The 14,374-nt window shown below is 39.1% G+C and overlaps 1 protein-coding gene across 3 annotated transcripts in view; it reads right to left on the bottom strand.

Annotated features, from left to right (window-relative positions):
- The window catches only part of LOC150078496 (leucine-rich repeat protein soc-2 homolog), a 487,454-nt gene that overhangs the window by 372,787 nt on the left and 100,293 nt on the right, over nucleotides 1-14,374 (bottom strand). For 2 of the 3 annotated variants that reach the window (XM_090385300.1, XM_090385302.1), the window contains one exon: nucleotides 4,775-4,870. The exons of the other annotated variant lie outside the window; for it this stretch is intronic. In XM_090385300.1, coding sequence (XP_090241426.1) covers nucleotides 4,775-4,870 — 96 coding nt within the window. The remainder of the gene's footprint in view (nucleotides 1-4,774; nucleotides 4,871-14,374) is intronic. 3 annotated transcript variants of the gene reach the window in all.

Raw genomic sequence — 14,374 nt, 5'->3', positions numbered from 1 at the left:
TTATTGAGGATACCTTAAAGGTTCAGGGAAACTGCTAGTTAGGGGGGGGGGGATGTGGATAATACTGACACACGTTTATCTGATCATATTGGTCAAAGTAATTCTTGCACATACCTCAAGAGTTCTTATCTGTTACCCCAACTGGACATATTATCTAGATGTTCTGGGGGCAGAAACGTTTCAAGTGAGCTGGTAGCTAATGCCAGGGAAGAGAGCCTAAAAAACTTCAAGGGTTGTTAAACATGCAAGAACAGTAAGTCTCAATTGTTTATGTAGTAATATTAGAAGTGTCATCAATAAAATGAGCAAATTCGAACTACTGGTTAAAACAAGTAACAAGGACAAAATAGGGCTTACGGAAATGTGTTATTACCCGGAAATAGGGAATGATGAGTTTCAGTATGGCTTGTATAATGTATTTAGGAAGGATAGAAGGGGTGGTGGGGAAATCTGGAAAAGCTATCGTTGCTCAGGCTGCTTCTTATCAGAAGCAGCCTAAGCGACGATAGCTTTTCCAGATTCAGACGTTTCACGTGCTAGTATAGAATCTGTATGGTGTGAGATAGTTGGAAATAAAGGTATAATGCGAGATACAATGATCTACAGACCAGGTGATTGTGAAGATTATGATGGAGCCTCTACATGCAAATGGCGTGGGCAAGTAAGCATCAATGTCTTAATATGGGTGATTTCAGTTTGCCTCTAATTGATTGGAGTAAATGGGAAGGAAACTCGACATGGGGAACAAACTTTTTAAATCAACTAGATAACTGTTATTTGCATCAATATGTCAGAGAAAGTACTAGAGAAAAGAATATCCTAGACCTCATCATCACCCATGAATCAGATGACATAAGAGGGCTGACAGTAGAGGAGCCAGTAACAGGAAGTGATCATGGAGTTCTACAGCGGATGATGAAAAGAGAGGTAGCAGTAGTAAAAGACAAGGGAATGGGTTTTAATTTCAGAAAAGGAAATTACAATGCCTTAAGGTACTACATGGCCTCTATCAACTGGATAGATATCACACAGAAAACAAATACAATTGAACTGTGGTATGCTTTTAAAACATTAATCACAGACGCCTTGAATGCATATTTACCATTAAAAAAAAATACTCCACGAGGAGGGTTCCAAGTTGGATGAATAGTGAAGTTGCCGCATTACTTGAGCAGAAAAAGGTGGCATGGAAAAGTTATAGAGCAATAAAAAGTACTGAAGCCTGTAACAGCTACAAGATGATCTGTAATAGAGCCACAGAAAAGGTTCAACAGGCAAAGGCAGTTTATGAGAAATCACCAGCAAACAGAGCAAAGAGGGGGAATAAGGAATTCTTCACATATATAAATGCTAAGAAGAGCAAGACAAACCAGGTCGGACCTTTATGTAAGGGAAAGGGGATAGTATTAAATACACCAGCTGCCATTGCAGATGAACTCAACAGTTATTTTGCATCGATATTTACAGATGAAAGACTTTCGTGACAATGGGAAATTGTGGGAACGAAGTTGAAAAATATGTAATTAATGATATTGAAATTTCGCAAGATTATTTAATGAAAAAACTTTCGAGCCTACAGGCCAGTAAGGCTCCTGGAGTTGATGGAATATACCTTATAAACTTAAGGGAGGCGCAAGTGAGTGCATTGAACCATTGAGGCTAATTATGCGAGCATCACTAGACTCTGGGGAGATTCCGTTGGATTGGAAAAGTGCCAATGTATTCCCATACATAAGGGTGGTTCTAAGAGTGAAGTGGGAAATTATCAACCTGTCAGTCTGATTTCAGTGGTAGGGAAAATCATGGAGGCAATGATCAAGGGTGGAATTCAGGATCATTTGGATAGAATTGAAATTCTCAAGGTTACTCAGCATGGTTTTGTAAAGGGAAAATAATGTTTAACAAATCTGGTTTGCTATTTTGAAAGGGTCACTCACGAGCTGTATTTAGGGAATAATTTCGACATTGTTTATTTAGATCAGCAAAGCTTTTGACTCAGTCCCACATGAGCGGTTGTTTTATAAGCTGGAACAGGTTGGAATCACTGTGAAAATCCTTAGATGGATAGCAGGATGGCTTCGGGGCAGGAGGCAGAGGGTTGTGATAAATGGCTCTTCCTCAGATTGGGTTGATGTAAGAAGTGGGGTTCCCCAAGGATCACTATTAGGACCACTGTTGTTCTTAATTTTCATAAACGACACTGATGAAGGGATAGACGGCGTGATGTCTAAATTTGCAGATGATGTTAAAATTGGTAGAGTAGTTAATATCATTGTCAAGCTGAGCTTCTTCAGAGAGACCTAGATAGACTTCAGGAATGGTCAGAAAAATGGCAGCTATGCTTTAATCCAACAAAGTGTAAGGTATTAACACCTGGGAAACAGTAATCCCAAAATAACTTATTCACTTGGTGGAGTTCAACTAAACCCAGTACTGGAGGAAAGGGACTTGGGTGTTATGATACGGTCAGACATGAAATTCTCTGAGCATTGTAAACAGGTTGCAAGGAAGGCCCATGGTGTCCTATTTGATGATCTATTGAACTTTTGCAAGTAGAGATACAGACATGATAATCCCATTATATAAGGCTTTTGTTAGACCACACTTGGAATACTGTGTTCAAGTATGCAGACCACACCTAAAGAAGACATCGAGCTTCTTGAAAGGGTACAAAGACGGGTAACTCACTTGGTGAGATTGGCAAAAGGGTGTCCTTATGAAGAAAGACTTTGAATACGTGGGTTGCAGAGTTTGGAAACTAGACACCTTAGAGGAGATTTGATTGAGGTGTTTAAGGGTCTGAGAGGCATCAGTAAAATGAATGAGGACGAAATTTTCAAGATAATAAATGATGCTAGAACTAGGGGACATAAATTCAAGTTACGGGGGAGGGGAGATGTTTAGATTGGACTGCTAGAAGTTTTATTTTAGCCAGCGAGTTATAAATTACTGGAATAAGTTGCCTACATGGGTGGTAGAGGCTGACAGTTTGGGGAAATTCAAAAGTCATCTGGATAGTACCTTCAGGTGAGGGGAAAGGCATAGGATGATAGGTTTAATTTCCTTTTCTTTTATTAATTATTAGTTTTTTTTTTTTTTTTTTTGGCTGGTGCAACATAAGCCATAGGCTTTCTTGCACCATGCAGCCATTACTAATACTCCTTTGGCAATCTGGGCAGGTGTTCTTGCTTGGCCTATCTTTCTTTCCCTTCCCCTTGTGGGGGTAGGCAATGGCGCCTTGTCTCCACCCTTCCACCTCACAGTTTCCTCCTGGTGGGGCACTGGCGTGCCCCACTGACATTCCCTGAGATCGCCTTCCCTATTTGACCCTATATTTCAGTCTTCAGTCTCCTTCCCCCCCATACCTAAACTACACAGTGTACACCCTACACAATCAAAAATTTAACTCTCCAAATTGAATCTTGCATCACCCTGTTTGGCTTCTAACCTCATTTGTGTCTTATCCTCAAAAATCGCATCTTGTGTTCCCCCCCCCCCTCAACCATAGGCCCTAGCCACTAAAATCTCAGGAAACTAGGTGGCAGGGCCTGCCAGAGTGATAAAATAAAATTACTGAGTACCTGGTCTGCCTCCACAGGGCAGAGTGTTAGCAGTGGTGGGCATCAATAAGGGTCCAACGGCTAAATGGCCAGATGAACAATGGTACATGAGACTATACTCTACAATATCCATACACTTTTAAATCTCTAGCCTTTACAGCATACTGTAACACGTGACAAGGTATACTATGTGGAGATGAGGGAAACCCCTGGTGCCATTAGACTCTAAACACACTTTACACAAATCACCTACTCCTGTGTTAAAAAAGAGATTTTAACATGGGTAAGTAACGACATTAATGGAAATTGATGTGCCACAGATCATATTCTCATTGACAATGACCTGTCCCTTCTAAATATGGGAACCAACACCTTTTGTATGCCAATCCATACATTTTCTATTTTTTTTAATCTCACCTTCCTTACTTAGGAGATGGAAGACTGCTATGGAAGTGATCACTTCCCTGTAATAACTTCATTCCTTAATAGGAGACCATGCTTTCTTTTTAGACCAACTAATGAAGACTGATCAGGCTGACTGGAATGGCTTCCAAAGTCTGGCAGAGGTTGACATCACTATAGCCAGTCAGTAGCCTATCAGTGATGGCAAAAAAATATTGTTTTTACTATTGCAATTCCAGAAACATCTATCTAGTTTCCACCATTTACAAAAAAATGATAAAGTAACAACAAAAAGGGTCAAATAAAAAAGCTTGGGAAGTATTCCGAAGATATCCATCCTACAATATATAATCTCATATCCCTTAAACATGCATGAGCCACGTCATGCTATATTCGCTGTCAGAACCAAAAGAAATTAGAGATCCATGTTATATCCTCTTTTACTCAGTCAACCTGGCCTAAGGTGGTCTGGGTATTTATCCTAGTGTTCACAGGCAACAGTTGCACAATATTTGTGGAATCCCATGGCGATGTTTTCTCTTGAGAGTGCAGTCACCAACCCCCATATATTGTTTATTTATTTGGTTCCTTTTTAATATTGGAATTAGCTAATTTAGGTATATTTAACTGCTTGGTAGCAATTAGTGCTGCTCAAGAATTTCTTCTGTTGCAGTTAGCAGCAACCTCTCAATTGGTGTAAGAGTGATTTAATTTGAACCTTTTTTAAAGTATATGATATATAAAACTAAATTTATAATAAATTAAAAATTATCATATTTCCATATTTTTATAAAATTTAATTAACTGCTTACTGTGAAATTGGCTATTTCTTCACCAACAATTTTGATCCTATTAAATCTCAGAAATAATGTTGTTAATGAAGTCAAACTATATACCACATCCGGAATCTAGAAAAAAAAAAAAAAAAAAAAAAAAAGTGACAATTTTGATTTTTGGGAAAAACCACACAAGAGTGACTTTTTCTGATATTAAATACAAAATAAACCACATTATAGCAAAAAATAAAAATTACCCAGTTTTTTTCCAATTTTTTAAAATGAATACTCAATGGTCTATTAGGTAATATTTTTATATAAGTAAAAATAGTTTTGCATGTTTTAATTTTACAGTTTTGCTGTCAGTGGATGAAATTTGTTCAATATTTTAAACAGGGAAAAAACAATTATTGTAATAGTAGTGGCAAATCATGCAAGAAAGCAACCTGATATATCATCAAAAAAAAAAAAAAAAAAAAAAACCACTATACACCTTACTCATCCATACCCTTCAAGAATTTGTCTATTTCTTCCTTGAGTTTATTCAAACCATCCAATCACACAACAGATGGAAGCCTCTTCCAGCAATCAAACATCCACTGGCTTAAGGCAAACTTCCACACATCTTTCCTTCAACTTCAACCATCCTTCCTGAACTTAAATATGAAAGATCTCCAGATTTACTTAACAAGTACAGATCAATGTTGAAAAAAAGTTGCAAGTCAGATTAAATTTGAAAGTGTCTGCAATTCTGCCCATGCACGATAGGAGGGAGTATATGACAAGAGCCTCTGTCAATAAATTCAGCCCTGGAGAGATTGTGCAAGGCTCATTGGATAAAATTTTTTTCAGCATGGTCTGTGCTTGCTAACAGGAGAGACTGCTTCTACATGGATGGGATTCAATTAAATAGAAAGAGTGCAAGAATATTTTCTGATGCCATTGATACAGTTTAAGTGGGTCAGAAAACTGCTTGCTTGGGGGGGATTCACAGACTAAAAGATTAATGGTAGCCACAGGCAGAGCCAAAAGTGATTCTTGCACTGCTATTGTAATGAGCAGCAGGTTTCTATGGATTTCAAGTGCTGCTAGGAGTCATCATGGAACAAGTAAATACATAGGCTGTGTTAGGGTAACTAAGAGTAAGAACAGGTGCATGTATACTTGCATAAATACCAATGCTAGAAATATAGAAATAAATTTGAAGTGCTGATCAAGACATCAAAGGTAGATATCATTGGGATATCAGAGAAATGGTGACACAGAGATATAAGCTGTGCAGAATTGGAATTTGAGGAGTTCAGTGTGTACAGAAAGGATAGACAGGATAAAATAAAATTACTGGGTAGGAAGGGTGACTTTGATGAGTACAAGGAACAATTGGGCAGTGAAACAGAGTGGGCCAATAAATCAAAATGTCTTGTAATGGGTGATTTTAACTTCCCATATATTGACTAGAACTTGTGGATTGGTCATATGCACACTAACAAGACTTGTGTATTTTTTAGAGGATTGATTTATATGGCAATGTGTTCATCAAGGAGCAAATAAAGGGAGTAATACTTTTGATCTAATTATCAGAAGTGATAATTCATGCAGTAAGAATTTGCAGATAAAAGAACCACTAGGTGACAGTGAGTGATCACAATCATTTAGTAAATTAGAATTAGTAGAGGCATATGATGCAAGAAAGCAAGCTTATGCAGCATCAGCCAAAAACAAAGAAAAAAAAAAAAAAAAAACACTCCCATTTCACCCCTCCGTTTGTTCAAAATACCTGTCCAGCTGAGCCTTAAATTTATTTAGGCTACCAACTTTCACAACAAGGGATGGAAGTCTGTTCCACCAACCCAACTACCCACTGGCTAAAGGCAAATTTCTGCACATCTATCCTATATCTGTCTTTCCTCAATTTGAATTTATGCCCTCTCAGGTGATTATTCTTCCTCTTGCTCAGTGAGCAAGAGGAAGAATCCCATCAGCATTGAGCATGCTCAAACCATTCAAGGCTTTATACACCTCTTTCAGACCTGTAACTGCCTAGTCTCCAGACACTGTAATTTGCAAAACTTAAGCCTTTCTTCGTAAGTGCAACCCTTTGTTCCATTCACTAATCTTGTTGCCCTTCTCTGTACTCGTTCCAGCAGCTCTACATCCTTCTTGAAATGAGGCCTCCAGACCTGTATACAGTACTCAAGGTGTGGCCTGACCATTGCCTTATACAAGGGAATAATCACCTCCTTATCCCTGCTAGAAAACTTCCTGTATATCATTGACAAGGCACCATGAGCTACCCTTGCAGCCCATCTGCACTGCTCAGAAAACTTCATATATGCCTGCACAATTACCCCCAGTTCCTTTTCATTCTCTACCAGTGTCAGTGTAGTACCACAGAGTTGATATGTTGCTGTGGGTTTACTGTTTCCCATATGTAGTACTTTACATTTGTCAATGTTAAACTTCATTTGCCACCTCTCAGCCCATCTGCTCAACTTTTCCAGATCCTGTTGCAGCAGCATAGCATCAGTAGTGTCCTTAACAACCCTGCCAACCTTTGTATCGTCTGCAAACTTGGGCATTAAGCTTGATATACCATCATCAATATCATTTATAAATACAGAAAACAAAAATGGACCCAACACTGAACCCTGAGGGACTCCACTAATAACATTAGTCCACGATGAGCATTGTCCATTGATTACCACTGTCTTCTCCCCCCCCTCAACCAACCCTTTATCCATAGCAGCAATTTGCCTCCAATGCCACACTGCTCCAATTTGTGTAGCAGTCTTCCATGTGGAACAGTATCAAAAGCCTCTATGAGATCCAAATATATAATATCAAAGGCAATACCAAATATATAATATTCCCTGCATCCAGTTCTTTTGTGACTGCATCATAGAATCCAATCAAATTGGTCAGGCAAGACTTTCCCTTAACAAAACCATGCTGTGTCCGAGCTATAACTGAAGTCTTGTCTAGATGATCCTGCAGTGCTTCTTTAACCAGTGCCTCCATTAATTTTCCTGGAACAGAAGTTAAACTCACAGGTCTATAATTACTTGTGTCAGCCTTTGATCCTCCTTTGTGAATTGGGATCAACATTTGCACATCTCCAGTCTATGGGTACCTCCCCTGAGTCCAAAGAAGATCTCATAATTATGGCTAAGGGTTTGCTTACTTCCTTTGCTGCCTCCTTTAATATAACTGGATAGATCCCATCCACCCCGCATGCTTTTTTATGTCTATCCTCAACAATTTCTCCTCCACTTTCCTCTCAGTTCTTACAAAATCATCTAGCTCAATACCAGAGTTTACGGTGTCTCCGTAGCCAGGTGGGAAGGAGCAGCAGTGCACAGCACACGCTTCTTGATTAGACCGGGGTTCGAGCCCGTCACCCCCAAATACGGAGGATGCAGAAAGGTCAAGGAATGACCACCGCATATCCCAGAGCAATATGGCCTTAGTTGCTAATGCTCCTAAAAACCAACCAAACAACAACCAGAGTTTACGCCACCTCTGGCATTCCCCTTCCTGAATAACCCCTCATGTGTGAATGTAGATGCAAAATACTCATTTAGTTTGTTAGCCACCTGAGCAGGATCCTCAACTGTTGAACCATCCAGTGGACCAATCTGATTCATCCCTTTCCTTCTAGAGTTTACACATAGGTAAAGAACTCTTTTCTGTTTTTCTTTGCATCCCTTGCCAAAGGTTTCTCATAATCTGCCTTTGCCTGCCTAATCTCTTTTGTGACATGGTTACAGACCAGCTTATATCTATCATAGGCTTCCATGTCACCCATTAATTTATATGTATCAAATGCATTTTTCTTCTCGGCCATATGTCTCATTAGTTGATCTGACATCCACTTAGACCTAAACCGTGAACAATATTTCTTAATTGGTATGTAAAGCCTAGTAGCTTACAAGATAAGTTCTTTGAATGCTTCCCATTTTGAATTTGCTGTTAGTAACATCATCAGTTGGTCCCACTGTATGGAATTTAAATACTGTATCAGACCATCGTAGTCGCCTTTACGAAAGCAAAAACCCTTCCTTACCCCTGATAGTAGTTACCTCTTTGAGTAAATCCCACTTCAGCACACTGTGATCACTGCCACCTAATGGTTCCTTTATCTGCAGATTCTTAATGCCTGAAAATTCACTACTGATAATCAGATCAAGAGTATTACTCCCTCTGGTTGCCTCCTGAACATGCTGATGTAGAAAACAATCATCCAATAAATCCACAAAAGCCTTGCTAGTGTGTGAGTGACCAACCCACAAATTCCATTCAATATCTGGGAAATTAAAATTATAAGACACTCTGATTTACTGGCCCACTCTATTTCCCTGTACAGTTTCTTATTATACTCATCAGCGTCATTAGGCCTATAGCACACTCCTACTCTCAATTTTGATCTCCCAATGGTTATGTCACACCAAACTGACTCGACACTGCACTGTCCAGCGATGTCGACTGGCTTCACTTGGATTTTATGTGTTTCGTAACTAATAGCACAGCCCCTCCTCCCTTCCTATCCTCTCTGTACACATTGTACTCTCCAAATTCCAGTTCTGCATTCCTTATATCTGTGTGACACCACGTCTCTGATATCCCAACAATATCTGCCTTTGATGTTTTGAGCAATACCTCAAATTCATCAAATTTATTTACCAAACTCCTAGCATTAGTGTACAAGCAAGTATACATGCACCTGTTCCTATTCTTAGCTACCCTAACACAACCCATGTGTTTACTTGTATCACAATGACTCCCAGCTGTCTCTGAAATACCCTGCATCTTGTTTTCCAGGCTGCTGCTCATTCCAATAGAAGCAGTGCAAGAATCACTCACTGCTGCCAGTGGCTACTGTTAATCTATTAGCCATTGTATCCCCCCAAGCTAGCAGTTTTCCAACCCACCTAACACTGCCTCGATAGCATCAGCAAACATTCTTGCACCCTTTCTATTTAAGTGTATCCCATCCCTGTAGAAGCAGTCTTTTCTGTTAACAAGTACAGACCAGGCTTTAAAAAATTCTACTCCTTGAAATTCAACTCTAATTCATGGCTTTTTTTCATCCTGATGTAAGATTTACTTAAAGATGTCGTTACCATCAAGGGTAAAGGGAAGAGAGTTTTGTTTTCGTAAAGGTTACTATAATGGTCTCAGAAAGTTTTTAAATTCTATACAGTGGGATCAACTGATGTTAAAAACAGAAAATTATAAATGGGTAGCCTTCAAAAAATTAATCTTGGAAGCTACTGGGCTTTTCATAACAACTAAGAAATACTGTTCAAGATTTAGACCTAAATGGATGTCAGATGAACTAATCAGACATGTGGCAGAGAATAAAAATGCATAGATATATATAAATTAGCAGATGACACAGAGGCCTATGGCTCCGTAGCCGAGTAGTCAGGAGCAGGAGTGCAGTAGCACACGCTCTTTGAGTAGACCGGGGTCCAAGCCCCTGACTGCTGAATACGGTCGATCTGCCAACCCGCACCGGACCAGCGTGGCAGATTATGGTCCATTTTCCCTCAGCATGAATTGTTGAGGCTTCCATCCTGCAGTGGGTTGATAATGGCCGCACTTTACTTTTTTTTTTTTACAGAAGCCTATGGCAGACGTAAGCAAGTCTGTAAGCAAGTCACAAAGGAGGTTAGTCAAGCAAAGGCTGATTTCGAGAAATCCTTGGAAAAGGATGTAAAAAAACCCCAACAAAGACTTCTTCACTTATGTAAATTCTAGATTGAAGGGGATGAATCAGATTGGTCCACTTGATGTTTTGATGTTGTGGGTTTGACTGTTGATAATCTGCTCAGATAGCTGACAAACTGAATGAGTATTTTGCATCTGCATTCAACATGAGGAATTCTGTAAGGAATGGGAGGACAGGTTTACTAAACTCTAACAGGGAACTAAATGATTTTGTAATACCAGAGAGCTAAGTGGAGGAGAAATTGTTGAAATGAAACATAAAAAAGGCACCTGGGGCAGATGAAGTCTATCCAGTAATATTGAAGGAGGCAGTGATGTAAGTCAGCAAATCCTTAGTCATAATTATGAAAGCATCTTTAGATTCAGGAGAGGTCCCCATGTACTGAAGATGTGCAAATGAATCCTCAATTCACAAAGGGGGTTCAGAATAGACACAAATAATTATAGACCTGTTAATTTAGCTTCTGTTCCGGGGAAAACAATGGAGTCACTGGTTAAAAAAGATGCAGGATCACCTAGACGAGACTACAGTTATAGTTCAGACACAGCATAGGTTTGTTAAGGGTAAGTCATTTCTGACCAATTTGATTGGATACTATGATGTGTTCACAAAGGAACTGGATGCAAAAAATAATTTTGATATCATATACTTGGAATTCAGGGAAGCTTTTGATACTGTTGCACATCAAAGACTGCTGTACGAATTAAAGCAGTATGGCCTTAAGGGCAAGTTGCTGCAATGGATGAAGGGATGGTTGAGTAGGAGACGGCAAAGAGTGGTAATAAATGGACATTGCTCTACTTGGGCTAATGTTATTAGTGGAGTCCCCCAGGGTTCGGTGCTGGGCCCATTGTTGTTTTGGGGATTTATCAATGATATCGATGAAGGTATATATCAGACTTAATGTCCAAGTTTGCAGATGATACAAAGGTGGCAGGGTTGTTAATGACAGTAAAGGCAGTATGCTACTGCATTAGGATCTAGCAAATTTAGACAGATGGGCTGAGAAGCAGCAATTGAAGTTTAACATTGACAAATGCAAAGTACTGTATATGGGTAGAGGTAACCCAAAAGAAACGTACCAACTGCGTGGTACTACACTCAGAGAGGTGGAGAATGAAGAAGACCTGGGGGCAATTGTGCAGTCAGATATGAAGTTCTCTAAGCAGGTCGTGCAGTTTTGTCAATGATATATATAGGAGTTTTGTTAGCAGAGACAAGGAGGTGATTATTCCTTTGTATAAAGCAATTGTCAGGCAACACCTTGAGTACTGCATACAAGTCTGGAGGTCTCATTTTAGGGAGGATGTAGAATTGCTAGAATGAGTACAGAAAAGGGCAACAAGATTGGTGAGAGGAACAAAGGGGTACTCTTTTCAAGGGAGGCTTAAGTTCTGAAAGTTGCAGCATCTGGAGACTAAGCACCTGCGAGGTGATCTGATTGAGGTGTATAAGGCCTTGAATGGTTTGAGTAGGCTCAATGCTGATGGGATACTTCCACTTGCTCAGATTAAGAATCTGAGAGGGCATAGATTCAAACTGAGGAAAGACGGTTGTAGAATAGACGTGCGGAAGTTTGCCTTTAGCCACCGGGTAGTTGATTGCTGGAACAGACTTCCATCTGTTGTTGTGGAAGTTGATAGCTTAAATAAATTTAAGGCTGAACTAGACAAACATTTGGAGTGACCGAATGGGTGAAAATTGGTTTTTTTTGTTTTTTTTTTGCCTGATGCTATATAAGCTTACTTTCTTGCATCATATGACTCAACTAATGCTAACTTAAATTTATGCCCTCTCACGTGCAGTCTGAGCAAGAGGAAGAATGCCATTCACATCCTTAAACATCTCAATCAGATCACCCCCACAGGTGCCTAAGTCTCCAGAACTGCAATTTGTAGTTTTTAAGACTTTCTAGGAACCCCTTTTGCTCCCTTCAAAAATCTGGATGCCCTCCTATGTAGCCATTCCAGCAGTGCTACATCCTTTCTAAAGCGAGGCCTCCATGTTTCCAATACTCAAAGGCTTGTACAAAAAAATAATCACTTCTTTATCTCTGCTAGAAAAGCTTCTGTATTTCACTGACAAAACCCAATGAGCTGTCTTGGGCAGCAGGTCTGCAGTTCTCAGAAAATTTCATATCTGACTGAACAATTACCTCCAGGTCTTTTTCATTTTCCACTACATTAAATGTTGTACCACACAGTTGATAAGTTACTCAGGGATTATTGCTACTCATATGTCCTACCTTGCATTTGTCAATTTTAAACTTCAACTGCCATTTCTCATCCCATTGACCTAATTTTTCAAGATCTTGTTGCAGTAGCTCACGCTGATTGCTGTCATTAACCACCCTGCCATCCTTTGTATCATCCGTAAACTTTGACCTTAAGCTTGATATACCTGCATCATTATCATTAATAAATATTGAAAACAATGGGCTCAGCACTGAACCATTTGGGACTCCTCTGATAACATTAGTCCACAAAGAGCTGTGGCCATCTATAACCACTCTCTGTATTCTTCCACTTAACCATCCCTTTATCCATAGCAGTTACTTCCCCTATATGCCACATTGCTCCAGTTTGTACTCCAGTCTTTTATGTGCAACAGTATCAAAATCATTCCTGAAATCCAAGTAAATAATTATGATATCAAAATTATTTTTTTCATCCAGTTCCTTGATCCCTGCATCACAGTAACCCATAAGATTGGTTAGACAGAACCACCACTTAACAAATCCTTGCTGTGACTGCAGTATAACTGCATTCCTGTCCAGATAGTCCACCATTACTTCTTTAACCAGTGACTCCATTATTTTCTCTGGAACAGCTAACAGGTCTGTAATACTCATGTCGTCATTTTACTCCCTTTTTTGAATTGGGGATACATTCGTAATATCCAGTCCATAGGGACTTAGACTGAATCTAATGATGATGCTCTCATAATTAACGCTAAAGGATTGTTTACCTCCTCTGCTGCCTCTCTTAATATGATTGCATAGATCCCATCCATCCTAGGTACCTTTTTTCATGTTCAGTTTCAACAATTTCTCTTCCATTTTCCTTTCATTTATCACAGTCATTTAGCTTCCCACTGGAGTTTGATAAACTTCTGGCATTCCCTCCACTAAAGAATTCCTGATGTTTGAATGTAGATGCAAAATACCTATTCACTTTTTCAGGAACCTAAAGTACAGAAGTCTTTTGCATAAAAGTCTTTCTGCTTTTCTTTGCCAGAGCCTTCTGATAATCTGCCTTAGCTTGCCTAACCTTCTTTGTGACTTGATTACACAGCAATTGATTACACAGTAATCAATTACTGTGTAATCAATTACACAGTAATAAATTTCTTGATTACACAGTAATAAATTTCTTTACTTCATTATACACTTAAATTTTTTCATCTAATGTAATCTCAACATATATTTATATGTGCATTAAGGATTGCTTAAATAAAACTGATTTCTTATACACAAATATAACTATTATAATTCAAAAAACATACTTCTAGTTTGCATGGACACAGATAATCATCCATGATATCTTTTGTAATAGGAAATTGAGAATAAATGGGTTTAAATAAATTCCTTCAATTTTGGCAAGGTATAATTCTGCTAAAAGTCCACTGAGGACAACTCATGGGGTTTTGTCAATGATATACAGGAATTTTGCTAGCAGGGATAAGGTGATGGTCAAGCCACATCTTGAGTACTGAATACAGGTCTGGAGGCCTCATTTTAGGAAGGATGTAGAGCTGCTGGAATGAGTACAGAGGAGGGAAACGAGATTGGTAAGGAGAACAAAGGGGTGCCCTTACTAAGAAAGGCTTTAGTTCTGTAACTTGCAAAAATATGAGGATGGGTGGAACTAGAGAAACTATTGGAGGGAATAGATAAGTGATGTGTG

This window comes from Mastigoproctus giganteus, chromosome 11, assembly GCF_048544385.1.
Source record: "Mastigoproctus giganteus isolate SK-2022 chromosome 11, ASM4854438v1, whole genome shotgun sequence".
Taxonomy (NCBI): domain Eukaryota; kingdom Metazoa; phylum Arthropoda; class Arachnida; order Uropygi; family Thelyphonidae; genus Mastigoproctus; species Mastigoproctus giganteus.
This window is presented reverse-complemented; position numbering and strand designations above follow the sequence as displayed.